Source organism: Rhyacophila brunnea, unplaced genomic scaffold (genome assembly GCF_057557595.1).
Source record: "Rhyacophila brunnea isolate RB1 unplaced genomic scaffold, BYU_Rbru_1.0 scaffold_5, whole genome shotgun sequence".
NCBI classification, from domain to species: Eukaryota; Metazoa; Arthropoda; class Insecta; order Trichoptera; family Rhyacophilidae; genus Rhyacophila; species Rhyacophila brunnea.
The window spans coordinates 45,821,023-45,848,333 of record NW_028233170.1 but is presented as its reverse complement, the minus strand read 5'-3'; the positions used below and the strand labels follow the sequence as shown (position 1 = coordinate 45,848,333).

The following is a 27,311-nucleotide window of genomic DNA, read 5'->3' as shown; positions in this document are numbered from 1 at the left end:
AAATGGACATCATAGGAATGATAGTATAATATTAACCTGTAACCTTTTTAAGAGAGCACCTAAATAAGGAGATACATTTATTTTATTATTCATATTGTTAAAAAAACTCACCATTGATTTCTTCATCAGTATCCGATGTCCTGGCGATCGGTGCAAGCTCTGAAGTCCTTGTACTCAATGAAGAGCTGTTGTTGTGGTTATGGTGTGAAGAGGTGCCGGAGAGACGGCCGGATGAATTGGCTCCGGAAACTCCAGAAGCATTGGATGCCATGGAGATGGTGGTCAAGTTCTGGAGACTGTCGTAGCGAGCCAGCGCATCATCGGCCGCCACGATGCGGACAGCTGGAGTGGGGGCCGGAGCGAAGCGGCCGCCTGACACTTGGATCTCCACTGAACCGTCCGGTGGGAAGTTTTCATCTGTTCAACAAATTCAATGCATTAATAACTAGTGTTGATACTAATATAATGAGGGCAAACATTGGTCCCAGTTCCAATTAGACATTTTCTAATCAAAATATTATGTTAATATTCCAATTAAAGGCATGGAATGCTGAGGGTTGCAAATGGTTGTATATTATAATTTCTTGATATGAATGGTTATTAGACATAAAATTAATTTGTAATTTGTCAAGAAAACTCCATATTGTATGATATTTTTCAGTTAAAGGGGTGGGTACTGGTGACATCTAGTGATGGAATTACGAAACATGCAATATAGTAACAATTACTGAACATTTACTTAATTAATTAATGTCTAAAAATTTATATTAACGAATCTAAAAACTTCTTTTTTTAACTTCAAAGAGAAACTTTTTATGATTGTTTTTATCACTGTAGTTTGAAAACTGATTTGAATGTGTGGATAATATCTTTTAAATACCTACTTATTTATAATTTTTATGTTGTTTTTCGTATAATTAAAAAAAATATTGAACTTAAAATCCTTTTTAATTAAATCGAAATTTACAACTGTGACAATACCAATGTTGAATACGGTTGATTTCGTAACTATAGAAAAGAATATCTATGGTTTGTAATAGCGCCCTATGTTATTATATTGTTATTTAAAATTGTATGTTATTGCTCATATAAATAATGATGGGCATTGAAAAAACTCATTTCAGGCTTGTAATATTATTTTGTAGTGACATCAATTATTGGAGAAAATAATAAATGAAAGCTCGATCGGTAATACAGTTTACTGCATTTCATTTGTTTTGAAAACAAATGAGTCATGCTTTCACTTTTTATTGTTGTCATTTTTTTATGAAACAAGTGAGTCACTTTTTCACTTGTTCCTTTTGATTCCATTAAAAATAGTTCTGTGTTTTTATTATTTACGAATTTTCTTCCACACAATAAAATTTTTAATTAGTCGTAACTAAAGAACACTTCATATTAATACAAGTTTTTTTTTTATCTTGTACCGCCTTGGTTGCTGCAAATTTACTTGCAGGTCATTTAATAACATAATTTAGTAACCCTTTTTCCATCTTCACTAATACTCTTCACTAAAATAAGCTAAATTTTATATCATAAAGTTTTATCTCCCAATGATTTTTTTGATGAATAGATACGACATTATCTTTCAACTAATCATACCAGGACATCAAAATTTTTATAATTACCATTACAGGCATAGTCGAGATCACATTTGGTAAAGATGAGGGTGTAATCTGCAACAGCGCACGTGTGGAATTGGCAAGAGAAGAGAAGCCGTCTATTCGGAAGTGATGAATGCAATGAAGAAGCTGATGGAGGAGGTCTGGAATAGCAGCGGACCAGCACGTCTCCTCGCACCGCCACTCCGGCTGGACTCGGGCCCAGAGCTGCAGTGAATTGGCGAGCCCCTGATCCCAAAGAGTATACATCTGGAGAAAATAGAAAAAAACTTCATTAATATAATTATTCATTAATAAGTAAGTACTAATTAATATTATTGTTTAAAAAGTATTCTGGTTTTGCGATTAATATGTACAGAGAAAAAACGAGGGATGTCAAAAATTGTGTTTAAAAGTTCAAAAGATGAAATTTAAGATTGCAACACTCATATTAACCTTGTTTATGTATTTGTGTACGCCCATTTACATTATATTAGTTTATAATAAAGTTAAAACCAACGAAATATTTTACTTTTGAAAATTAAAAAAACAAACTTCTAAAATTGTTGGATGAAGTTTTAAAATGGGACATATTTAGATATTTAAACGAAATAGCATTTTTTACTCTATAGTATTTCCGATTTCGCGATTTAAAAGTGCGCAAACTTTGTCAGTAGAATGCAATAGTCTAGATTTGGCAGATTCGAGGTGATCATGCCTTTTTCCCCTGGAAAAAAATATTTTTGAAATTTTATGAATATCAAACCATCTTCTCCCAGCACTTCTTATATTACAAATTTTAAATATGACTATAAGTTTGAAGGATCATATCGTCGCCCCAAAAGCGAAAGGGCACATGTGCAATTTTGACGGTTTTGAGTTACGAATGCAGTTTTCTTCGTAATTTTTTTCTCTACATTATGGCCAAAACGGCATTTGTGAAACAAAACCCATGAATTCACAATTGAGCAAAGAAAATAAAGGTTACTTGTGTATTTGTAGACTGATCTTCGTTTAATGTAAGTATAGGAAATAGGTAACATGTACACGATTTTAGGAACTATGTGCAATGTTTACAAAAATAATATAGGAAAAAGGTAAGACGTGTAATTATTTAAAAGTGAATAAGGGTCTTTGTACAAAAAAATATTTCGTTGCAGAAAAAGGGCACTTGTGAAATTTGTGAAAGATTTAAAAACATGTCGGCAGTGGACAAAGAGGCCCAAATAAATATTTTGAAGATCACAATAAGCGTAAAGTGGACGCTCGCAAATCAAAAGATGAAGATAAAGCTATTCATAAACGCATATAGGCAGAAGGTAACATGTGACTTAAAACCTCTTAAAAATCAAAAATTGACAAATTATAAAAAAATAATTGCATTTCAATCTTGAGTAATTAAGTCACATGTGTTTCATTCAAATTTCATTTCAAAATATTTAGTAATAACCTCTCCACGATTTTTTTTTCACTCCAAAAATACTTAAAATGCGTTTTTCTCAAAACTCAATTTATGCACAAGTGCCCTTTTGCTTTTGGGGCGACGATAAAGTATCTGCTGTTTTTGCATGAGCAAAGTATTTCAAATTACAAAGATGGTAGCCCTTTTAAAGCATCCTCAGTTACGTAGGTACCTATTAGAAATTATCTGCGAAGACGCTTGGATTAGTATCTGGATAAACACATTTGCACAAGTGAAAGTTTATGTTTGCATCAAAAATACATAGGATTTTTCTAATAGGTATGTTTTGGAAGCTGTTCTACGTCTATATTATAATGCTATATTATATTATAAAATCTATATTATAAAATCTTGTGTAGGTATATTCAGTTTCTGATGACAAATATTTAAATATACAAATATTTTACTTTATGCTGTGTCCAATTTTATTGGTTTTCCTTATAATAGAAATGTGTGAATGGAAAGTCCATTGAAAGTAACAAAGATAAAATGTAAATATTGACGTAGGCCGTAGGGTGTCTCATTGAGATGAAAGAGCTAAAAGCCTTTGAGCAATCCTTTCAATACGGAGGAATACAAAAAACCCATGGCAATAAAAATTGGCACTTTGAAGGATTAGCTTATGATTGATATTTTTACAACATACCTAATGGCATTGTTTTATACCTTTTCATCTGTTTAAATTAAGGCCATAGAATCTATGATACCAAAGAATAATGTCTATGATTTATTTTTTCTCCATCTCCATACTGTCTCTCAGCTATGAGCATCTTTATGATTGTTTACTAACAGGAATATCGTCATACTATTCATACTCTCCAAATAATGAGGCACTGACCAATGAAAATGTAATGCACAAAAATCATACTGACTGAGATTGATATTGTAATTTTTATAAGTATAACGTTCTACGAGGCAACCATGACGTGTAGGTATTCATTTTACAGAAAATAAACAATGTTTTTTATATTTTTTTGTGTATTATTTATAACATATGTCCAACTATAAATATGCTTTGAAAAAAATAGGTGTTGCCGTCAACCCTACCGATATTTTAAAAAGTGCTCTAGGGTAAAAAAAAAGATTGGGCACACCTTAGCTTAGAATGCTTAGATGAAGGTTTTATTCAACATCAACAAATACAATAAATAATTTGTCATCATACAATGATTATAAATTGAGATTGCTTTTAGTTTTACTGTGTCTTCGTCGTCATAAAAACAAGAAGTTTATTATAATATAAGAAAATATTATGGTGAAATCAAAACCAATATAACTTGTATTGCAAAATTCTATTAACTTTAATGGTCTATTGTCATCTGACTTTTCTTATGAATCAGTGATTTTACAATGAACTGAAGTAAAATTTGCAATTTAATGTGACTACACGAAAATAAATAATATATTTAATATGAACAATGATTAAATCAATGCTGTTTATGTTAGAAAGTTTTGAAAACAAAACAAAATGCTTTTAAATTCTAATGGATTTAAGTTTTGAAGTATTCTTTTTATTCAATTTGATTCCACTCAAATGGAATAGTACAAAACTTAAATCCATTAAATTTTAAATTCAAATCCCATCAAGTACCTTCGGTCGATAGTATTAATAAAATGATTTTATCTGATATGGGTAATAATTTTCAGAACTAAGTAGGTACCTATCTAAAATGTATAAGTATACTTCTTTATATTTCCAATCTCAATTTTGTTTTTTGACTTACATTGGATATATGGGTTAATTTGAAAATTTTGGGGGTTATAAAGACCTAAAAATATAAATAGTCAACACGAATTTTCTACATGCATGAACTTAAAAAATATGTACAAAAACCTCTTGGAAAACGAAGACAGCATTCAAATTGCCTTGAAAATCATACTATAAGTACCATTTTTAAAGACATGAAATGGAGATGGTTATGTTAACGAATAATTCACAAGATTTAAGAATGTAACATTCTAATTATTGAACATTGTCCATTAACATTAAGATATCATCAACAATTTTTATTTCTTTTGCATTAGGTACAGCATGTGTGGATTTTAAGACTAATATTAGTTCTTGATTTTGAGAGAAATTTATTTTTCATTTTAAGATCAATGATAATTGTTTAAAGTATGCTTAGAGGTGAGGGGAGGGGGCAATGGTATTTGGTACTTTGGTGCCGAGGGTACTGGATGGAAATTGAATTCAAAGTATTTGCTCGGAGTTTTATATTATGTCATAGGAATTATCATGAAATACTCAGTAGAAACTCTCAAAAAAAGAATTAAATATAATATATGATTGAGAAGTCATGTTTTATATGGACTCACTGGATGTGTAGATTGGGACCATTCCTTCGTAGAGCTTCAGGAAGACATGAGATAGTGGAGGTGCACCAACAACTGTGACGTGGGTCAGCCATACTGGGGCAGCGTTTACTCGGATTCCTCCAGCTAGCAGACCTGAGAAATATTCGACGTATCTGCAAAAAGAATTAAGCGTCAGACTTACTGGATTTTTATTATTTTGACTTTAGTAGAAGATCAAAAACATGCAAACTCCAACTTAATAGTATATAATTTATAAGTAGGTAGGTACTTCATAGTATGATATAATATCTTTCTGATAAACTTTGAAAAAAAAACACAATAGTATTGATTAAAAAATGTAAAAACAATGAAAATAACAATCATACTGATTAGATAAAATTTTCAAAGTCACATCAATTTTATTATTGGATTATTATTTTGTACATCTGTATAAATTTATTATACATTTCATTAAATATCTTTTGTTGATATATTATTGGGCAGGATAAAAATAGATCATTAATTTGACATTAGACAGATGTTTGCTATCTGTCATTTTGAAAAACGATGGTTGTGATCTTTGAATGACTAGAGATGTAGGTTGAAGTTTGCAAATGTAATATTACTTATCATGTCTTACTAATTAAAATATCGTTAAATTAATATGATATTATTTCTGAAAATAGGTGATTATTGCCGTTTCTTTTGATAGATACAGGGTATTTTTTTACTATTTTCGTCTCATAAATAATAATATTATTATCATGTTTATTACCTTCTGTGTGAAGGGGGAAGGCTTGGAGATCCATCTAGGAATCGTTTCATGGAGCACCGATCGAGAGCATGTTCCTGCTTTCCACAGATGGAGCTGTACTGAAGATATGCAGACACAGCAACCGCTAATCGTTCTCGACTTCCACTAAAACAAAATACCATTAATTAATTAGTCACATTTTTTAAAACTAAATTTATAATTAGCTACCACATATAGACCAGAAGCTCTTCCCTTTCAACAGACATAATATGACAACCCTCCTAGAGGATGTGACTGATCTTCCGACATTCATCATAATAATATAAGCAATTTACACATACACAGTAATTTTCTATTGAGTGTGTACAGGTAGTTTTAGAAAAATACTTATTGCACCATTATTTATTCTACCGGAATGTTGACAATTTTGAGAAATAGCTGGTGATATAAATTATATAATACCATCTCTACTATCTATAGAGATCAGACCAGTATTTTAAAGCCGGGATACACGTGGTCGATACCAACAGAAAAAACACAACTGTTTGTTTCCAAAAAAAGAATTGTCAGTTTTAAACATGATCTATCGTAATATTTGGCAATTGTTAGGGTGATGCTGCATTATGTGACAATACCATTAAATTAACAAAACAAGATGTTTGTTTTAATTTAATTTAGTGATTACTTAGCAACAATGGGTAAACAACACATAAATAATTACAACATAAAAAGAACTTTTTATATACAACTTTTTTAAATTTTCTGTTGAATCATATAAACTTGACTTGACTAGCTTAAATGATCAAAAAAATTGTACTTGATAGCAATGCTGAATAATGAAATGTCATTTCAAATTGATTTCCATAGAAACGCACGTATATATTATTTAATAATTTAGTTGCTAGCACCCCCTACCAACCAATAATGGTATCGAAATAACTTTTCATACAAAACAGAATTAACTGAAAATTAATTCAATTCTACTTAAAGATGGCTAAAAGTATTAAAAAAATGCATTGGCATCGTGTTCTGATATATTCTAAAAGTTTCAAATGTATAGCTAGTCGGGAAGTTAGTTAAAAATTGATTGCAAGATTTGTACCGGACAAACAACCACTAAACAAATAAGAATACGACATAAGAAAAACGTTGCAAAAATCACAATTGTGATAAGGGAAGATGTAACCATTAATGGCATATTATGGCTAGTGTGTAAATGGAGAAGGCTTAGTTAATTACCATGATCGTAAGACAGCTACATTGGCAGGATCAGCCGCCAGCCAACTTTCAAGATGTTTGCAGAGAGCGCACAGCCTCTCGAGAGGTGGAGCGAGTCCTCTCGCCCAGCCCAGCTCGCATACTCTCCCAGGATGTTCCATGACTGCCCTGCTTGGTTGTTCGCTGACGTCAAATACCTGGAAGGAGTCATACAAAGGATCATTTAATTAATGAAGTATATTATAATTCAACATTGACAAAACTTTACCATCATCAGGAAACCAAACCGAACAAATCGGTATCCTGAATCATCATACTTACGATTTAAATTATATACATTCAATTACATATTGATTGTGCCTTGTCACTTTACACAATTCGAGGTTCATCGGTAGGTGCTGAGTACTGACCATGTCTACATTTTAATGCCAGCAGCTGTTTTCCAGGTGAGATTTAAAAACATGTGTTTCGCTCAAATTCTCAATACAAACATCGACAATGCTGTTAATTCAATAACATTGATTCTATACACAAGATACATACATTGTATACGACGCAATCGGCGGCTATCGACGGTAGTTTTTCATATTTTTGTATTGACGTATTATAATGTTTACAATAAGTTAAATGTAATTGTTACAATACGTCCTATGTTTTAACAGCACCTCTCTGTAATCTTGGCAACTGCAGGATAATACATGTTTACCCATACATTTTCTTGTTATGACCGCGATATATTTACTAGCAACAGTAAATCCATGCACGTGTAAACGGGGTAGTACGTCAGTAAAATATGTTTTCCGTCAACTACATAGATATCTTGCAAAATAGATAGCTGGTATATTTTTACGACAGTTGGCAGCATTGCCCTTGATATGGATGTATCTGATATTTTCCCCTTCAAGCTATTGATGAAATGTATGGTTAAGAATTACTGAGTTGTTAACTAGTGATTACACCCCCTCTTTAATTCATATATAGGTATATGGAGTGTTTTAGGTAAGGAAAACCATACCACAGAAGAAGAATAATTTGTACCATATAATGAAGTCCATGTTTGGTGTTAAGCATCTGCGCGACTTCTCTCTCAGGCCCTGGCGTCTGTGAATGTCTTGGCAGGTCATTTTGCTGGAGAGGAAGCCACAAGACCAGCAGTCGCTCTGTTGCATAACTCAACTCCACCTGTCTCGATTTATGGGGTGGACCGTCAGTTTCCTGAAAATGTAATATGTTTTAACTAAGTACATCAGAAGGCAAAGGTCGGGTTTTTTTTACGAATTTTTTTACATATTGTTAAAAGAATATAAATTATATCCGACAATGCAAAATATCTAAATATCCAAAGTTGTTTTACAAGCCAAAGTTCTGTTGTCAAGGTAAAATATGGAATTGTAACCGAACACCAATGTCCTGTTATGGGCAAGAAGAAAATAACAATACGGAGGAAAAAATACATAAATATGTGTCGAATCAGTTAAGTACTTTGTTTCATATTTTGCTTTCTTCTGAAAACTTTGTGGTAAGTGACACCCGACCTTTTACTTCTGGAGTACTGAATTGTTATAAACAGCGTCCTGTACCTATTATAATACAAATTATATTAAATTTTAGATGATATTTTTAAATCGATAGTTATTTTGGTCGTAACCATTGTCGAGACTACAAAAATAAGTGGCGTTACTACACATAAGTATAATTATCTCTTACATTAAAAAATAATGTTATAAAAGTAGGTGCCTTGTAATAGTATTATTAAAGACTAATATCTCATTAGTTAGCTCGATTAATTATTTTTCTTAGAATTGACGATTTACACCTCTTGAGTGTAGTATTTTTATTGTTATAAAGAATTTTGACCTATTATTAGGTTTGACGATTTATTATAATAATATGCTGTCCAGTGTATTGTTATTAATAAGATAGGGTTTTTACTAATTAGGTTTTTTACTGACACTTCAGCTATTCATAATTTGTTTATTGTATTTTTTGTTGTAACCTCTGACTAAATAGGTAGGTAATGGAGTTTTTACCTACTTTATTGTATTGATTTACTATATAAGGTAGAGTTAAGGGTGTTTGTTGTCAGTGTGTGTTTGCCTTTGGTGAATGTACACGACGCCTGAAGATGCCGAAAGGCGAAACCCGGGTCGCAAAAAACGACTTAAATGGAACAGTACAGAGCTTGAATCCATTAGAATTTAAATTCAAATTCCATCAAGTACCTTCGGTCGAAAGTATTCATACATAAGTATAAAACTCATAGAATGAGACGGGATGATCTGTCTCTTTCACCCTGGGACTTTTCAAGAATAATACCTACTTGGGAACCGTATGAATAATTTAAAACAATAAATTTACTTTCCTGCAGGTCGGTATAATATGTGTCCTGTAATTTAAATGAGAGGTAAGTAGTTTGTATTAAAGAATACTGGCCGATACATACATCGAATTTTCATCTAAATTGCAGTTAATTGTAAGGTATAACTAACGTGGCCATTTATTTTTTTCTTCTAAAACGGGACATTGTTATTTTTTAAGTAATAAATAGTAGATATCTTTATTATGACGTATTCAAGAAAACGCTTATTTATTTATAGAAAAGAACAGGAATGAACACGTGAAAATAAATAATTTGAGAGGTCTTATATTTTTTTGAAGAACAAAGTACCTATATTTGGTTTTGATTTCAAATAAGAATGAAATTCTTGGCTTTACTTCTTAAAATTTACTGTGGTAATTATTTAGGCTATACTTCAGTTGATACATGGCCTAAAAAGATCGTGGCTAGGCGATGCGCGGATTGCGGGTCGCGGGTGCAAATGACGCATGCCGACCGAAATATAATTTGTCATATAAATCCAACATGCATCCATTTAATGTTCTGTTTATTGTTTTATTAGTAACAATAATAATATATTCATTGACATGTTTTCTTTTTAAAGTAAATGGGTAACGTTTTTAGTCATCTTTACACGATTTAAGAATTAATACCCCCGTCGCCATCACGAAACAAATTGACGTATTGACACCTCGACGTTCGCTCTCAGACTGCCAGCGAGTCTGAAATTTCGTCGCGCCTATAGTTGAAAATTATTTGCCGTTTCACTGAAGTATGCTCTTAACATTTTTTTAAGAACTGCAACTTGCAACTGTGTTTTTTCTATCGATTTTAGATTTTTCGCGCCTTTTTTTTTTGAAATTGTTACCATGGGTTGCTCTTTTCCTGAAAACGGGACATTTCGGCGTCCCGAAGCTGTTCTTGGGGACAACGGGATATGCTACCTAAAAACGGGACGTATGGTCACGTTACGTATGACCAACTTAACCGACAGTATTATTCAAATTAATATGTCAAATTTTCCAAACATTATTATTTTCAAATAAATATTGCATCACAACCAAATAATCATACTCATTTTTACTCATTTGTCTGTTGATCTATTTGCATTGTGAATGATGTAAGAATGATAGTTTGATTTGTTAAATGCGGTTAACATTTTATTATTTTTCAAATAGTCGTCATCCCCCGTATATTATACGTAAAATGTTTTAAAATAGGTATTTACAGTCATAGACAATGAACATTATAAGTGACGTCACAATACTGTATCTATGCTGAGAAACCCATCACGGTAACACCAAAAAACTACCTTTATTCACATTTATGATAATATCCTATTCCTACAATGCATACAATTTCCTCCTTATTCGCATTATTACCTTGTGTAACTATTTCCTACACTGTAGAGATGTTTGCAGTTAATTCTCTATATACCAAATAACAATAAAATACAAATAGATTAATGACTTATTATATTATATTATTACATTACAATAACCACAATAAAATCAAAGTATATTTTGAATTACACGGTTTGCGGAATTTAATAATATTACTCATCGACCAAATAACTAATTCGCATAACAACATTATTGCTCATCAAGTGGGTCATCGTTACCATAGATAGAATGATAAAAACAATAATACATAGTATTATATAAGCGTATATTAGCATAATAAATAGGTTTTAAAAAAAAACAACCTTAAATTGTGACAAAAAAGATTTTGAGATAAATTAATATTTTCTCATTTGATAAACAAGATTACGACCTTAGGCGTAAAACCCACTTAACGCAGCAAGTGTGGCTCTCGCGCAAAATTTCACAAGTGGCGCGTAAATCAACGAAAATACAACGTAATCAAATACGCCAGCGCCCACTGGATTTGACGACGCATTATACGCGCCCGCCGCATGAATCATCGTTTTTTCGCGAATCACCGCTTCTCGGCGATACGAATGAAAGAAAATACAATGGAGTCCGTTCCTTGAACACAGCGAGCAAAATCACGCTCTGCAGCCCGATTTCCTAACTATCGTCTCGTGTGGCACCAGACGACATGACATAATTGTGACGTCATCAATACACGCTCCAGCAGGCGGCATGTATTGGCTGACGTCACAATTACGTCATGTCGTCTGGTGCCACACGAGACGATAGTTAGGAAATCGGGCCCCTGGACGGCGTCGTCGATCGACGGGCGAGAAGTCATTATTTAATAACAGAGATCTCATTGTTTAATTTTATTGCATGTCCTATATTTCGCTGGTTGAATATTGTCGTCGTAAATATTAATTACAAGCCCCGAAATAATATAATATTTTTATTGCTTTGTTATGAGAGACGCTGTAATAATAATTATTTTGTGCTGCTTGGGCCGCTTATTACATAGGTGAAGGGTAATGCGCGGCAAGAGAAGTGTGATTATGGTAATGAATAAACGCTTCATACGCCGACTTCGCCCGCTCGACGCGTTCTATGGGCACTATCGCTTACAATACGTTAAATTAACATTAAGATAAAATAATTGAATTATTTGGAATAACATTTGAAAATTATGTAAGTATATATTTAATGAAGAATGCATCTGCAAGATTAGTGGGTCCGTAATAACTAAATTTAGAGAGATCCTGACGCCATCATGAGGAACAATGTTAGTATAATAATTGTTAATTATCTTGATTTAAAATGTCAAAATATGATTGCCAATCAATAACATCTCAGATGCATACTTATCGCCCGGATTGCATTGGTTTAATTCTCATTACGATAAAAAAAAGGATTTTTCTAATATGTAAGTATATTTTATAAGTTGCTGCAAATTATTTAACTTTGTACGTGGAATGAAGAATATTAAAATCTTATATTTTAGTCAGTTTTACAAAAAAAAACTAACTAAGATGCCAAATGTGAACCTGTGAATAATCAAAGCATAATATCAAACCATGGGTAGTCAACCTGATCCCTACCGCCCACTAGTGGGCGTTCCAGCTTTCATGGTTGGCGGTAGGGGTTTTAAAAACAAAAATTGAGCCAGATATCCAGTATTTAGTTTCGCAGCATCAGCCTCAGGGATCTCATTAATGATTTAATTAATTAAATGTAATTTCAAGTGACTACATGCTTCTATGTATGCAAAGTATAAATAAAAAGATAGATTAACTACAGTAAGTTGTCTTGTAAAGATTTATTCTGCCAAACTTAGCGAAAGTGTGACATAAAGTATTTGGTAAGTAATTTTTATTATATGCTTTAACATGCTGTAATTCTGCTTTATAAATTTTATAAAGTAAAGTTACTTCTCTATTTTATAAATCACCATTACTGTGGAACCGGCGGGCGGTTAGAAAATTTTACTACTAACAGAGATACAAAAATGGGCGGTAGGTATACAAAGGTTGACTATCCCTGATTTAAACCATCTTCGTAGACTATGGATTGTTTCTTTGCCCATCGAAAACTGAAAGTAATAATATTATATAGTTGTGATTGTGTGTTTACTCAATCATAATGACGTAATAAATTAGTTAATAAACTATATAAGGTAATTCAAAATAAAACTTACATCTGTCGAGTGTCGTGTGGCAGGTGTCGGAGTAAAATTGATTGGAGCTGAAATCTGAATTTCTCGCGGAGGCTGAAAACAAAGAAAAAAATACTTATTACATTGGATGTCATTAGGAAAACAACTTCCCTCACTCCACAGTGCCGCTACAAGAGGAACGCAATTGAGAGTAGATAAGACAAGAGACGCAGGACGCTGCGCTGGACCGAGGGAAATGTTTCGACCTTGGGCTTGCGCTCCGAGACTGGAGCAATAAGGTGTAGCAAATAAATTCTATATATTTCTTGGTCTTAATGTCACCCCCTGACAGTAAATTCTTCAAATTAATGCATGTAATCAAATAACACATATTCCAATAAAACAATCATTTTACACTTATACCCAGTGACTCAGATGTATGATAGAATCAAATAATCTTTCATTGTGAATATCTCAAAACGGTTTTATTTATTTTTGCTGAATGAGGACGCTCGGTATATTAAGTATCATCCGTATATTGGTAATATTTTTATATTCTCCAAGAAAGAATAATGCATGATGTAAATGTTTTTATGTTTGTAAACCGTACAGTAAAATAACTTTTATTTTCAAAAAAAAAGCTTGAATAATTAGTAATTTAAACATCCATAACGAATTAAAATAAGCTCATTATTTTGAACTTTCACAAAGTTACTATAAATAATTAGCCACCTATGTAATGTCTTTATAATAGGTTGGCAATGCAGAAAAAACAACTAGAAATAGCGAAAATTATCAGCACATCATTCTTATGTTTGAATTATCAAATGGGAGCTTTCTAAAATACGAAATATATTTCACATTTTCACAAATACACATCCTGTTAATTTTCATATACAAATAATTCTGAATTGATTATTATTATAATAAACGATCTTTAACATTTACAAACAGATTCGTAATATTATATCGGAAGAAAAAAGTAACTTCAAGATAAACGATTTCAAAGTATTGTTAAATTCTATTTGATGGTTTTAATGACGCGTGTTCATTTATTGACACATAATATTATATCGATTAGGGTAAGTACAAATATATTTTGAAGATGGCAAAAGAACGAAACCGATCTCTATGGAAATACAGAGTACGACACTCTTATACAACTTTATGCGGATTTTCGCCGCCTTCCAAATGAGATTTCTTACTAGAAATATATTATGAAGGCTCTGGAAACAAAAATGGCAGTCTCCATTTTCGCAATATGTTGGCGAATCATTAAAAATGTCTTACATGACATGGCTATAATTTCTGAAAAAATATTTCGAAATGTTTCAACATATCAAAATACTTTTTAAGATGTAAGACATTTTTAATGAATCATCAACATATTGCGAAAATTGAGACTGCCGTTTTTGTTTCCAGAGCTCTCATATATTTCTTTCCACTTTCTCAATATAATATCATTAGGTTAAATAAATGATCTGGATCCAAATATGAATAAAAAAACAACCTATGAATTTGCTAAACGCGACATTAACAACCGTAACCCACGCCTTCAGAAACGGACATCACAAACGTTATCGATTCATAAATTAGAATTGACAATTTCTATCATTTACGGTGGCGTATTCTTAATGAATCAATAAAAAAAGTCACGATATCGTTAATGCTTCTGGTTTTATCACTTTAATTCATTATTTAAACATTTTTTTAAATCTGGAGATTAATGAACAAATCTCCAGTCTGATTAAACTACATAGAGACTCCATTTAATATCTGATTCTGTAGGTGTAGACAACCAACTTGGCAGCCGTTTTTAGTCACTTTCACAATATAAACTATAATTAGGTTTGACAACATAAGACGTATACACATTTTTTTAAAACTCATAATCTATTGATATGGTTGTAATGACCATAATGTAGCACTATATTAATTAAAATATCACATAAAACCACGTACAAACTTAAAGAAGCTGTGAACACACTTTCGCGTGAGCATTTTCCCTAGCGCCATCTTCGCGAATAACAATTAAAACTGACATCAAGTGTCTTTTATTGAGTCAATTATTTTAACATTGTCCCCCTCTTTTTAATAAAGTGATAATAAAGACAAAATTAACCACATATTATTCCAGTGGCGTATTAGGTAGGAGAGTGTAAACATTTTATTATTCGCCCATTTTGGCTTTAATTAAATTACGAATTGTAGGCTCTGTGGGTCGATTATTTTGACCATACATTTCACGTACCTATTGACCAAAATGTAGCTCGAATATATTCATTTCCATGTATGATGATGATTTGCTAAACAATACTGAACACAAATGTCAATTTTGGTGGGAATCAGAAAAAATGGCTGCTATGTTTTAAAAATTTATTGTACAAATTTGACAACCCTGCTTTCCGCATGTGTAGTAAATTCCACGTGTTCTCACTGAGAAAAAATCACAAAAACAGTACACAGTAGGTAGATAGGTACTAACATACTTTTAAAAAGTGGAAATTTGGATTCATTCAAAAGGCCGCAGGATCCTCACCATTGGTTTAAATTTAAAACAATGTTTTTTTTTTTGTTTTACATATTTCTTTATGTTTAATATTTTTGCCCCTTTAATATGTATTAGGCCAGGCAGCGCCATCTTTAGATTAATAAAGCCTGAGCATATCTTTTTGCACAAGCAACAAGTGGTCCAAGTTCAGCTGTCAAAATCAGATCCCAGATAAAAAAAATGAGATAAAAAGATTCCCAAATCAAATATATTAATAAATTATAAATAATATACATTCCTGTTATTCATCAGCTGTCAAAGTCAGACTAGTCCTTCACACAAAAACCGGTGGTAATATCGATTTCAAAAAAATATGTAACATTGATCTATGCAGTACATTTTTGTAGAAGGTGTGTTAATGCTAGTGTATTATTTATCATGTAACTTATGTATTCAAATCAAACCATTCCCTTTGGAAACACGACAGACGCGTCAGTATGAGCACTCTATCTATAGAACAATTACAGGTCATCTATATACAACAACGGGATGGGCGGAAAAAGTCAGACTAGTCGTTGTGAATGTATCGGCTTTCTACTTGAGTCGGCAATGGGCCAGGGCTTCTTTAAAAGCAAATCTAATCTGTAATCTACCTTTTTATAGCCTTTTACTAAAATAAATAAATACCAGAGTGTCATTGTATTATGAACGCAGCTGAGTTTAATAATTATTGTTGCTCAGCTTCTAAAAATAAATTTAATTTAATACATTTCACACAATTCGAGACCAATTTCCCGTACTTGGGTGGGAATAAACCGCAGGAACGAATCATACATTATCAAGTGCACGTTTAATAAATTGTTATCAATTTAATATGGGAAAATTATATTCATTTCGATTATCATATCGTACTACAGCGATTTCCAAACTGGAAGGCACGGAGTGTTGCAAAGGGAGGCGCGAAAAGTTTAACACAATTAATGTAGCCACAGGTTTGCAGTTTGCAAATGCATAGTTTATAAAGTGGCCACTAGTTATAAACTACACAAAAAAACAGTCTTATAAAACCTCACTTCTATACTATTGTGAAGCGCGCTGGCTATCTCGTGAAAAAATGAAATAAAAGGGTCAAATCATAATGTTGAAATTTGATGCAAATTTGTTTAGGAACGATAATTTTGTTGATAAACTTGTCTATTTACATTTACACCCTGTTCATATATTTTCATTCCTCGTTTAATCTGAATCGCAGATTTATACATTATTACGATTTTCAAAGTCAATTTATAATATTATGAAAGATGATCAGCTGATTCAATTTTGACGTCATATTTCGTGTAGCTCGGAGGTAGGCCTTCAACACCATGCAGTGTTGCCGACTATACAATAATAATTATTATAGTTTTATTAATTATACATAATCTTGTATTGTTATGCAGTCAAACAAAAAACCGGTCACTATAGTTATTTTTAAAAAAATACTATAATGTATACAGCATTTTTTTTTGATTGGCGCATGCGCACAATAAAAGGCAATCTGACTCAAATATTATAGCCAAATACAGCGTAATGAGACATAATGTTGTCTTGCAAAGAGTATTGACTGTCATGTCATTTACCTACACCTCGTTCAATGAGTAAAATATATACTTACCTACAACGTTAATTTGAGGCTGAAAAATATAATACAAACTACTATATATTGTGTCATTATTTTAGACTATTACTCATCTAAAGAATATGTGGTTTTTTTTTAATTTGTTTATGTGTATACGTGAGAACTTTGTTTTTGCGGAATTCTCAGTAATGGTGACTAAAGGATGTAATAATGTTTTGATAAATTTGTGGTCAAACGCAAGGATTCCGTCGAATTATTATTTAATACCAAGGTACGTGTATCCAAACACTGTAATAATTGAGGATTGTTCATTTGGTATTCGCGGAAAACTAAATGAACCAAACATCATTATCATGTCTGTTTTCCTGAAAATTCATACCATAATTGCTATATTTTTTTTTTTTTTTTTTTTTTTCGACCATGTCCGATCCTAATAGGATCATATGGGCCTCCACAGAGTAGAGGTTTTGTATTAACAGATTTTTTTTTTACGAGAAATGGATGTCAGCCACTTGCTCAACCTATAAGGTCCATACCCTGACTCACACACATATTGAAAAAAAAAAAATATTTTAGTAAAGTTATACAGTTACAAGGAGAATCGGTGGGTATTTTGGTTAATGGCAAACATATTAACAATATACGATATGCCGATGATACTGTGCTGATTGCTGATAGTTTAAAGAGTTTACATCAACTAGTAGAAAAGGTTAACAAGGTCAGTAATTCTTATGGTTTAAAAATGAAACTCAAGAAAACAAAACAAGTATCAAAAATAGCGACACCAGACACCAACACAAATTTTGTCATTAACAGCGAACCAATCGAACGTGTGACCCATTACAAATATTTAGGTACATGGGTCAATGAGAAATGGGACCAGTCTCAGGAAATAAAAACTAGAATTGAGATCGCAAGGAGCGCCTTTGTCAAAATGACACGCCTCCTTAGCAATCGAGATCTCTTAACCTAGGCCTGAGACTGCGTATGATACGTTGTTATGTTCTCACAATTATGGTATGGAAGTATGGACGCTAAACCAAGAGATGTCACGGAGACTTGAAGCTTTCGAGATGTGGCTGTATAGACGCATCCTCAAAATTCCTTGGACTGACCGGGTGACAAATGTTGAAGTTCTCAATCGAATGGGGAAGGACAGATAAGTTCTACGTAGTATCAAAACCAGGAAACTACAGTACCTCGGCCACATTATGAGAGGACAAAAATACAGCATTCCCTAATTTGTTATTCAAGGAAAGATCAATGGATAGCGTAGTAGAGGACGGCGCCGCATTTCGTGGCTTAAGAACCTCCGTGATTGGTACGAGTGCAGCTCCACTGAACTGTTCCGGGTAGCAGACGACAAGATAAGATCGCCTTGATGGTGGCCGACCTCCGCTAGGAGATGGCGCAATAAGAAGAAGAAGTAAAGTTATAGCTTGAACATACCACACCATGGTAGAATGGTAGTGGAAGTGTCATTTCTGAAACAGTAGATGCGGGTTTCCACATCAGCCGATTTTATAAAAACCTTGTGAGTGAATGAAATTTCCATCAACTATTTATTACACGTGTTAAAAAAGTCTGTAAAGATATAACTGTCATTCTCTGGAGTGGATTCATCTGTTCCAATTAAGAGTGACAATAGTACCTACTTAATTTAATTTATTTGACATTAACATAATAATACAATTACTATAAACTAATTACCTAAATATCCTACTTTAAAACAGATCTCATAATCAAAAGTTGGAAGTAATTTTTTATATGGTTTATTTTTTTATGGTTATCAACTTAGTAGGTACCTACTATTGATTTTTAAAACGTCATAGCAGCCATATTTTATTTCTGATTCTCACCAATTTGACATTTGTGTTCTGTGTTAAATTTCCCATAAATAAAATAATATCACCATTGACACGATAAAGATGTACGTTTAATTTAGATTGAATACACCGAAAATGATTATTGAAAACATATTTACTTTATTCTTACATGCATTCATTTGTATCGGTCACGTATTACGGGTCGTTCGCGACTAGGAATTGCAATCCCGGGATCCCGAGCTATTTTCGATACCTATGAATCCCGGGATTGATAAACATAATCCCGAAACGTTCGGGATTGATTTTTTTTATCAATTTTTATGGAAAATAAAATAAAAACGAAAATATAACAGAAAAAATATTTTAATAACAAATAACTACATTAGAAATAAACTGAGTTTGAATGAAGTTTGATTTATACTCATGTGTAAGTTGCCGATTCATTTTATTTTTTCACATAAATTAATAAAAATGAGAAAGATTGGAAAAAAACAATGCTTAGCACTATTAACAAAGTAATTCCACCATGATCTCATACGTTTTACGGCAGTTTCATGTTTGGCTGACTAATTAGATTTATGAAGCGGAAAGGCCATCCACCACGATTTGCTTTACTATTTTAAATCTCGCTAACCCATTCATTATATCTTTACTATCAGAAACAGCAATCTCACATTAAATTGACATTATTATTTATATTACAATATTATTTACTCCATTAAACTTATGTATTTCCAAGATTGAACGTATACAATATTAACAATAAATGTCTTAAATAGTATAAATTATAGGTACTAGATATATTTTTGACCGATTTTATCAATGTTATTTGTAAATATAAAATTTTTATATTAACAATGGAAAAAAATGCCAATCCCGGGACCAGTCCCTAGATCCCGGGATTGTCAAATTATAATCCCGAAATCCCGGGATCAGAATTTTGGCTCGAGATTGGATTCCCTATTCGCGACTAATGTACAGTCTTAATACTTTCAATTGGGAAGTTGGCAGAGTGAATATTTCAAATGTTTGGCGTTGCAGTATTGTATCACCAATTTCAACTGCTCCAATTCGATAGAATTGATTGAATTACAATCGAAGTAATTGAAATGCCCGAGTTGAGTTTCATATTAATTAAGAATTGATTATGTAATCTATTAATTCCAAGCTGGAAATTTCAATTGATGTGATAGAAACAGACGTAGGCTTTTTATAAAACATATTACATACTTCCTGCAAAATAAGCCAAAACAAAATTTGAAAAAAATACGAAGCTCCTTACGATTCCTTGATTTAATACACAAAAACCGATAGTCAATAATAACGCAATTTGATAAGCATTTCATGCATGACCTACTAGTTTAAATTGTCACAATTAGACAGGACGCTCGTAGCATAATTGGTTAATGCAACAGTTGGCGCGATACCAGTGGTTATACGGGTTCAAATCCCGTCGAGCTTCGTATTTTTTCAAATATGATTTTTTCTAGTGGTTATATATCTGAGATGTTTTCAAGTTATGAATGTTCAATATATGGAATGTTACATTCTCAAAATCTTGTGAATTATTCGTTGAATAAAAGAAATAGTTTACTATTATACCTATCTATTTTTCATTAGGTATTACAATTAATTTTTCGATTATTCCACCATTGTTTTTCTTTAATTAAATATAGATAACGTATATTCTTCCCTTTCATTGTAGCAGCATCGACGATAGTTTAAATAATATTGCATTATTAAAGGCCGGACACTGATAGTAAGTTTTGGTATACCAACGTGACAATATTTAAAAATTTCAGGATTGTAAATCCACATTAAAATATTGACTTTTTTCCCAGTTAAATATATAATAAAAATATAACTAAACGTGGAAAATGTGAACGGCTTTTTCTTCATTAGCTTTTGCTATTTTTTATGTAATGCTACATTTATATGTAATCGGGGAAAATGGTTAGGTATATAGTATTCACGTCATGTCATTCACAATCCAAAAATGTAAATTTACGATTCCAAAATTACAACACTGAAAGGCAGCAGATTTTAAATTTAATACTGTAAATGAAAAAAGATACCACTTATTTGTAACTATATTTAGTAGATAAAAATACTAGTTTCTTGTACGGACTTATAGAGGTTTTACCCAACTCTACAATTGACATCTTATTATCTATGCTCATGTTTATAACATAGACAATGGCGAGTCGGAAATGACAGTGACCTTGAATCTATGTAGAGGATGCAAGGGCACAGCGCAGAGCCCTTTTCCAAATTATCAAGTTAAAATAGTCGCGTTAAACCTTTACACTCAAAACATAGTTTAATATAACGTCATGCTATCTGACATGTAATAACCACTAATGTGTTTGTGCCATAAACGATACAAATACCAACTCGTGTTTTCCTTCAACACTGCCCATACAATATCACAATATGTCACATACAAAAGCAACCGTCTGAATATTAAATAATAACGGGGGTAGTTGACAAAAAAGTAACATCTATACCCCTTATATACTATATACACAAATATTTTGATTATATAATATGCCATATATACATAGATAGATTTTTTGATCAACGTAGCCTTTCAATATGGGCATACCTACTAAAATTAACTTATTGTCAATGATACCTCTTCAGATTTCTGAATGTGCTCCGAAGTTCTCCACAGGGCGAAGGCGAGGCCGTACAGCAAGGCCACAGGGTCCACTGGGACCAGTGCGGCATCCGGGGACGGCCTTGGCTCCCAAGAAGCGGCCAATGCGCATCTCATTACACCTTTCCCTTTCAACGCCGATGCACCCTCATTCCCCGATAAGCAGTAGATACACATTTATTACGGAATTTTCGTCTCTTCTTCACCGTTATGGAAATTAATATTATTTTGGCAGGATACTTGCATCTTTCCTTGCTATATCTCACGAAAAATAAGTTGAACAGAAAATAAGTGAACATGCATAGAAATGTACTGACTGTGCTCATAACTTAATACGCCGTTTACAAGTGCATGGATTTACTGCTGACAGTATGTATTATCGCGGCCATAACAAAAAATCCTCGTGTAAATACGAATTATCGTACAAATTGCGTGATTGCTCGAATGAATCAAAAAAGTTCTGAAGCTTCTGAATTTCCATGCGTCAATTGGACTGTGCGATATCTGCACCTGCGCAGTAGAACAATAGTGGCGAGCCTGCCGATAAAAATACGAATTACACCGCGCAGAGAACATTTTGAGGTTGATGTACTTATAATAAAATGTAAATGTGCCTCGTTGCTGTAATATAATATATTGTTTTGTAATTTGAGCAACTTGATTTTAAAATCACTCAAAGATCAGCTTCTCTGTCCAAAAAAATGGTGTCGATTTGACAGGATCAATAATTATTAATAAATAAATTATTGTCATCAGGGAATGGGATAACTGGACGCCCGGACAATTGGATGCCGCACTGTCGTAGAGACGTATACAGAACGTAGACGAGGAATTTTAATCAGTTTCTATCTACTACTTCGTAGTTTTAATTCGTTTTACTCTTAACATAATGTTTTTTTTATTGTGGACTGAGAATTACCATGCAAAAGGCTTTATATACAATAAAAAACTCCTTTTTCGTTGAACTTAAACATTTATGCACGATTAAATCATTATTTACGTGTGCATATTTAAATTCTCACCAACTATTAGATCACAGTTATAATAATGTAAATATAAATAATAATATTAAATTTTGTTTTTAAAAGTACCGAACGTCTATTTAATTTCGAATTGCGTGGCGTCCAGTTGTCCCGGCGCCAAATCGTCCTAGACACGTCCGTCATCAGTGCTGTGCTAAATGTATATTTATCTACTTGTATGGGGCAGACTATGTGGCAATGTAATAAGAAGCACAGATATAAAGTAAATTTGTAAAAATAAACTTATTTATTTAATATCCTACCCGCAAACGTCTGTTTCACTCGTAAGTAAATAAAAATTATTAACAAATAAGTACACAGGATGCAGGCAGAGGATTTAAGTATTTTTAGCCTCATAGCGTCTGCCACAAATCGTTCAATGTAAAACATCAAATAAGAATCGAAGCAAGTATTTACACGTGTTTGGAAGTAAAACACTCGGGAATTTATTCCAAAGTGCCGTCAGTTCATCGCATTTTGTACAAAAGGAATATTAAAGCTTCATTGTCAGACAAATTAATTTGGGCTTTGGCTTTATATACGAGTATATTCAATTTTAACCATGCCCAATCCTAATAAGATCATTATTATGTCCCTCCATAGAGTGAAGGTTTGTATTAACAGAATTTTGTTTTACGAGTAATGGATATTAATTAGTAGAGCGTTGGAGTGGAGCTCGGAGCAGGTGCACGGAGCAGTGGAGCAACGGGGTTTTACCCAGAGCACCGAAAATTTGTAGTGCTCCACTGCTCCGGCTTGTATTATTAAATTTTCGTCCTAAAATCCAATGAAAATATTATAAGTATTTGACACTTGTCTTTGTAACACTGGAATTATTTGAAATACGGCAACACTGCCGAGTGATAAATAACCTAACTTTTTTGAGACAAGAGGCAGATAATGAAAGACGATTTGATGTCGTGATTTTGTTAAATATAATTAATAATGAAAAGGGCAAATAATAAACCTTATTTCAAAACTACTTACTTTTTTATTTTTTTTAACATTTGTATAATTACCTACATATAATAGGTACCTTAAAACTTTTTACCCGGAGCGGAGCAAACCCTGGAACGGAGCTAGAGCAAAAACGACAATGTCTGACTCCAAACACAAATTGTAAAATAATAATATATTGTGATAATATTAATAATATCGACCGAAGGTTCTTGGAATTTTAATTTTAATTCTAATGGATTAATAATTTCGTTTAAATGGAATAGTATAAAACTCACATCCATTAGAATTTAATATATTGTGTATTTGCCAGACACAGGATTCGAACATGGGGTGTAAAAATATCATTGATATACTACTAGATGAGGAGTTCCCAGACAAGTGTCATTTTAAAAATGTACCACAAAAGAAGATATTACGAATCATCATCATCATCATCAGCCTGAATCTATCCACTGCTGGATGAAGGCCTCTTCAAGTTGCTTCCACTTCTCTCGGTCCTGTGCATTGCGTTGCCACGTACTTCCGCAGAACTTTATCATTTCATCGATCCAGCGGCCTCTAGGTCTACCTTGTGGACGTTTTGTACTTCTTGGATACCACTGGATGACTAGATTTGTCCAACGATTGTCTCTTCTTCGAGCTATGTGTCCAGCCCATCTCCATTTAAGGCTTTTAATAAACTCTATTACATCGCAAACCCTTGTCTGCTTCCTTATCCACTCATTCCTCTTTTTGTCCTTTCGCGTTATGCCCAGCATGCACCTCTCCATACCACGTTGTGCTACTCTAAGTTTCTGGATCTCTCTTTTACTTAGGGTCCATGTTTCACACGCATATGTCATCACGGGAAGCACACACTGGTTGAACACTTTGCGCTTTAGGCACAGTGGAAGGTCACTTTTGAAGACATTATTCAGGCGGCCAAAAGCACTCCAGCCTAGCTTTACTCTGCGAACAATTTCATCAAATATACATCCATCTATAGATACTTGTTGTCCCAGATAGATGTAGCTTTTCACCTGTTCGAGCTGAGTGCCATTGATGAGGATCTCTTTTTGGCCTGCAAAGCAGTTGAACATGACTTTCGTCTTTGTTACATTTATTTTCAAACCTACTTTGTTGCTTACTTCAGCGAGTTCCTGCATTCTGCTTTGGAGGTCTTCTGAGTCTTGCGAGAAAATTACTATGTCATCGGCAAAGCGCAGATGACTCAGGTATTCTCCATTTATGGGGATCCCTTTGTCATTCCAGTCAAGTTGCCTGAATAAGTCTTCAAGGGTAGCTGTAAATAGTTTAGGTGAGATTGTATCACCTTGTCGGACTCCTTTGCTGATAGGAAATCTGCGCGATGGTTTATGGAGATTTACAGATGCTGTTGCGCTACTGTATATATTATTGAAAATATTTATATAGCGTCCAGGGATTCCTTGTTTTCTGAGTGCGTCGAGTATTGAACATTTCTTTATCGAATCAAACGCCTTCTCATAGTCTATAAAACCCATGCATAGTGGCAGTTTGTATTCCTGGTACCGCTCTATGATTTCTCTGACGACTTGGATATGGTCCATAGTGCTGTATCCTCCTCTAAATCCGGCTTGTTCTCTCGGTTGGTTCTCGTCTAGTACATTTTGCAGACGGTTTGAGAGAATTTTTGTGAACGTCTTGTAGAGAATAGGGAGTAGACTTATTGGACGATAATTTGCTAGGTCTTCTCTGTCACCTTTTTTGTGAAGAATGACAATGCTGGCATTTTTCCATACCTCTGGGACATCCTCTTTGCATATGCAGGCTGTGAACAATTGTACAAGTACTTCATTTGCATCCTTTCCTGCTTTTTTGAGGATATCTATCGTTAAACCGTCTTCCCCGGGGGCTTTCCCACTTTTCATGTAATTTAAAGCATGGGTTACTTCCCAGGATGTAATTTCGGGAGTATGGTCTTCCGAATTTCCATTTCTCTGAAGATCTAAGTCTATAGTCGTATTGTCAGTGTCATCACTGTAGAGATCGCTGTAGAACTCTTCAACTCGGCTTAACAAGTGTTCCCAATTTCTGACGATAGAACCATCTTTTGCTTTTAGTGCTGTGATTTGACGTTTTCCTATCGACAAGCATTGCTTGTTTTTGTTTAAACTTCTGCCTGCTTTCACAATTGCTTGTATGAGGTTTACATTGAATTTACGAAGGTCTTCTCTAATCTTCCTTCGGAGGGTTTTGCAAAGTGATGAAAACTCCATATCGTTTTGCGCCTGTCTATCGCTCTTGGTTTTCCTTCTCTGCTCCATAAGATTCAATGTTGCCTTCGAAAGCTTGGTGGAAGGTGTAACTTCTGAGCTTTTTACGCCTGTTTTTTCTGCACATTGTAGAATAATATTCGTTATATCCTCCGCGTTGGATAGGGAAACGGTTTCGTTCTCATCTAAGAAAGCCGATAGTGCATTTTTGAGTTCATTTTGGAATTCAGTATTGTTCTGCAGGTATACGCGAGCATTTGACTTCTTCTGCAGTTTGGATCTTTCTGATTTGACGTTCAATCTTATCTTACATCTCACCATCCGGTGATCACTGCCGGTGTTAAACTGATTGATTGATCATTGATATACTACTAGATGAGGAGTTCCCAGACAAGTGTCATTTTAAAAATGTACCACAAAAGAAGATATTACGAATATCGTCTTATAATATTTCCTTGTATGTATAATGCGTTAAGACCGTTTACATGGATTCCCGAATTTCACCCGTATTGCCCTGGCTGTAAAACTAAATTTGCGTTCTTGGAATAGTGATCCTAAGGGTGTCTGCATCCCAAAGCTTGCAAACTACCAAAAATTCATGTCTGAGCGGACAAAGCAAGTCGTCATGCGCTGACTATTAGTTAGAGTAAGATGCAAGCTAGATCGGGCTTACTCATAATTATTGCCAGGTCGTTTTAGAGACAAATATTAAGTGAGCTTATATCGAGTTAAGTCCGCTGATATTACAACAGTAAGTTTTAACACTGCCGAGTCTCTGAAAATCGGGCGTCATTTTAAGAAGCATATTATGATTCATCCAGTAGTATATCAATGAAAAATATAGTAATTTGACTGAAGTTGACAATATCATAACACGGCACGACCCACTGATTAAGGGTGACCGTAAATGCTTCTGCGAGTGAATTTGAAAACTATATTTTTAACATTCATGTATATTTTACTGATATATTTAAATTTAATCTTATGATAAAAAAAAACAATATTCAATGCAATGCGGGTTCATTGAAAGTTTTACAACATAGGTATTCTATGGATATTTTTATCCATAATAGAAGTTATTTTCAAATGTGACACAGATTTTTGAATAATTCACAGTTTTAGCTTATTTTTATTTATTTTTTATTTAAAAAAAAAAACATCCGTTTATCTACAAAATAATACAAATGTGTAATGAAATTGAAATCTTTTTATTTATAACGATTCGAACTTTGGTAATGTAATCGCATCAAAACTCGATTCCCCGAAGAGAAGTAATCTTTACTCAATGTAGCCCAGTTTTGTCTAAAG

At 33.2% G+C, this 27,311-nt stretch overlaps 1 protein-coding gene across 21 annotated transcripts in view; it reads right to left on the bottom strand.

Annotated features, from left to right (window-relative positions):
• Positions 1–27,311, bottom strand: part of by (focal adhesion protein tensin) — a 779,028-nt gene that overhangs the window by 87,039 nt on the left and 664,678 nt on the right. For 19 of the 21 annotated variants that reach the window (XM_085955416.1, XM_085955418.1, XM_085955419.1 and 16 more), the window contains 7 exons: positions 13,236–13,307; positions 8,369–8,545; positions 7,352–7,527; positions 6,134–6,277; positions 5,380–5,531; positions 1,629–1,871; positions 112–417 (listed from right to left, as the gene is read on the bottom strand). In XM_085955416.1, coding sequence (XP_085811542.1) covers positions 112–417; positions 1,629–1,871; positions 5,380–5,531; positions 6,134–6,277; positions 7,352–7,527; positions 8,369–8,545; positions 13,236–13,307 — 1,270 coding nt within the window. Of the gene's footprint in view, positions 1–111; positions 418–1,628; positions 1,872–5,379; positions 5,532–6,133; positions 6,278–7,351; positions 7,528–8,368; positions 8,546–13,235; positions 13,308–15,155; positions 15,214–27,311 lie in introns of those variants that run through there. The other 2 variants (XM_085955435.1, XM_085955417.1) reach the window with 2 other exon arrangements.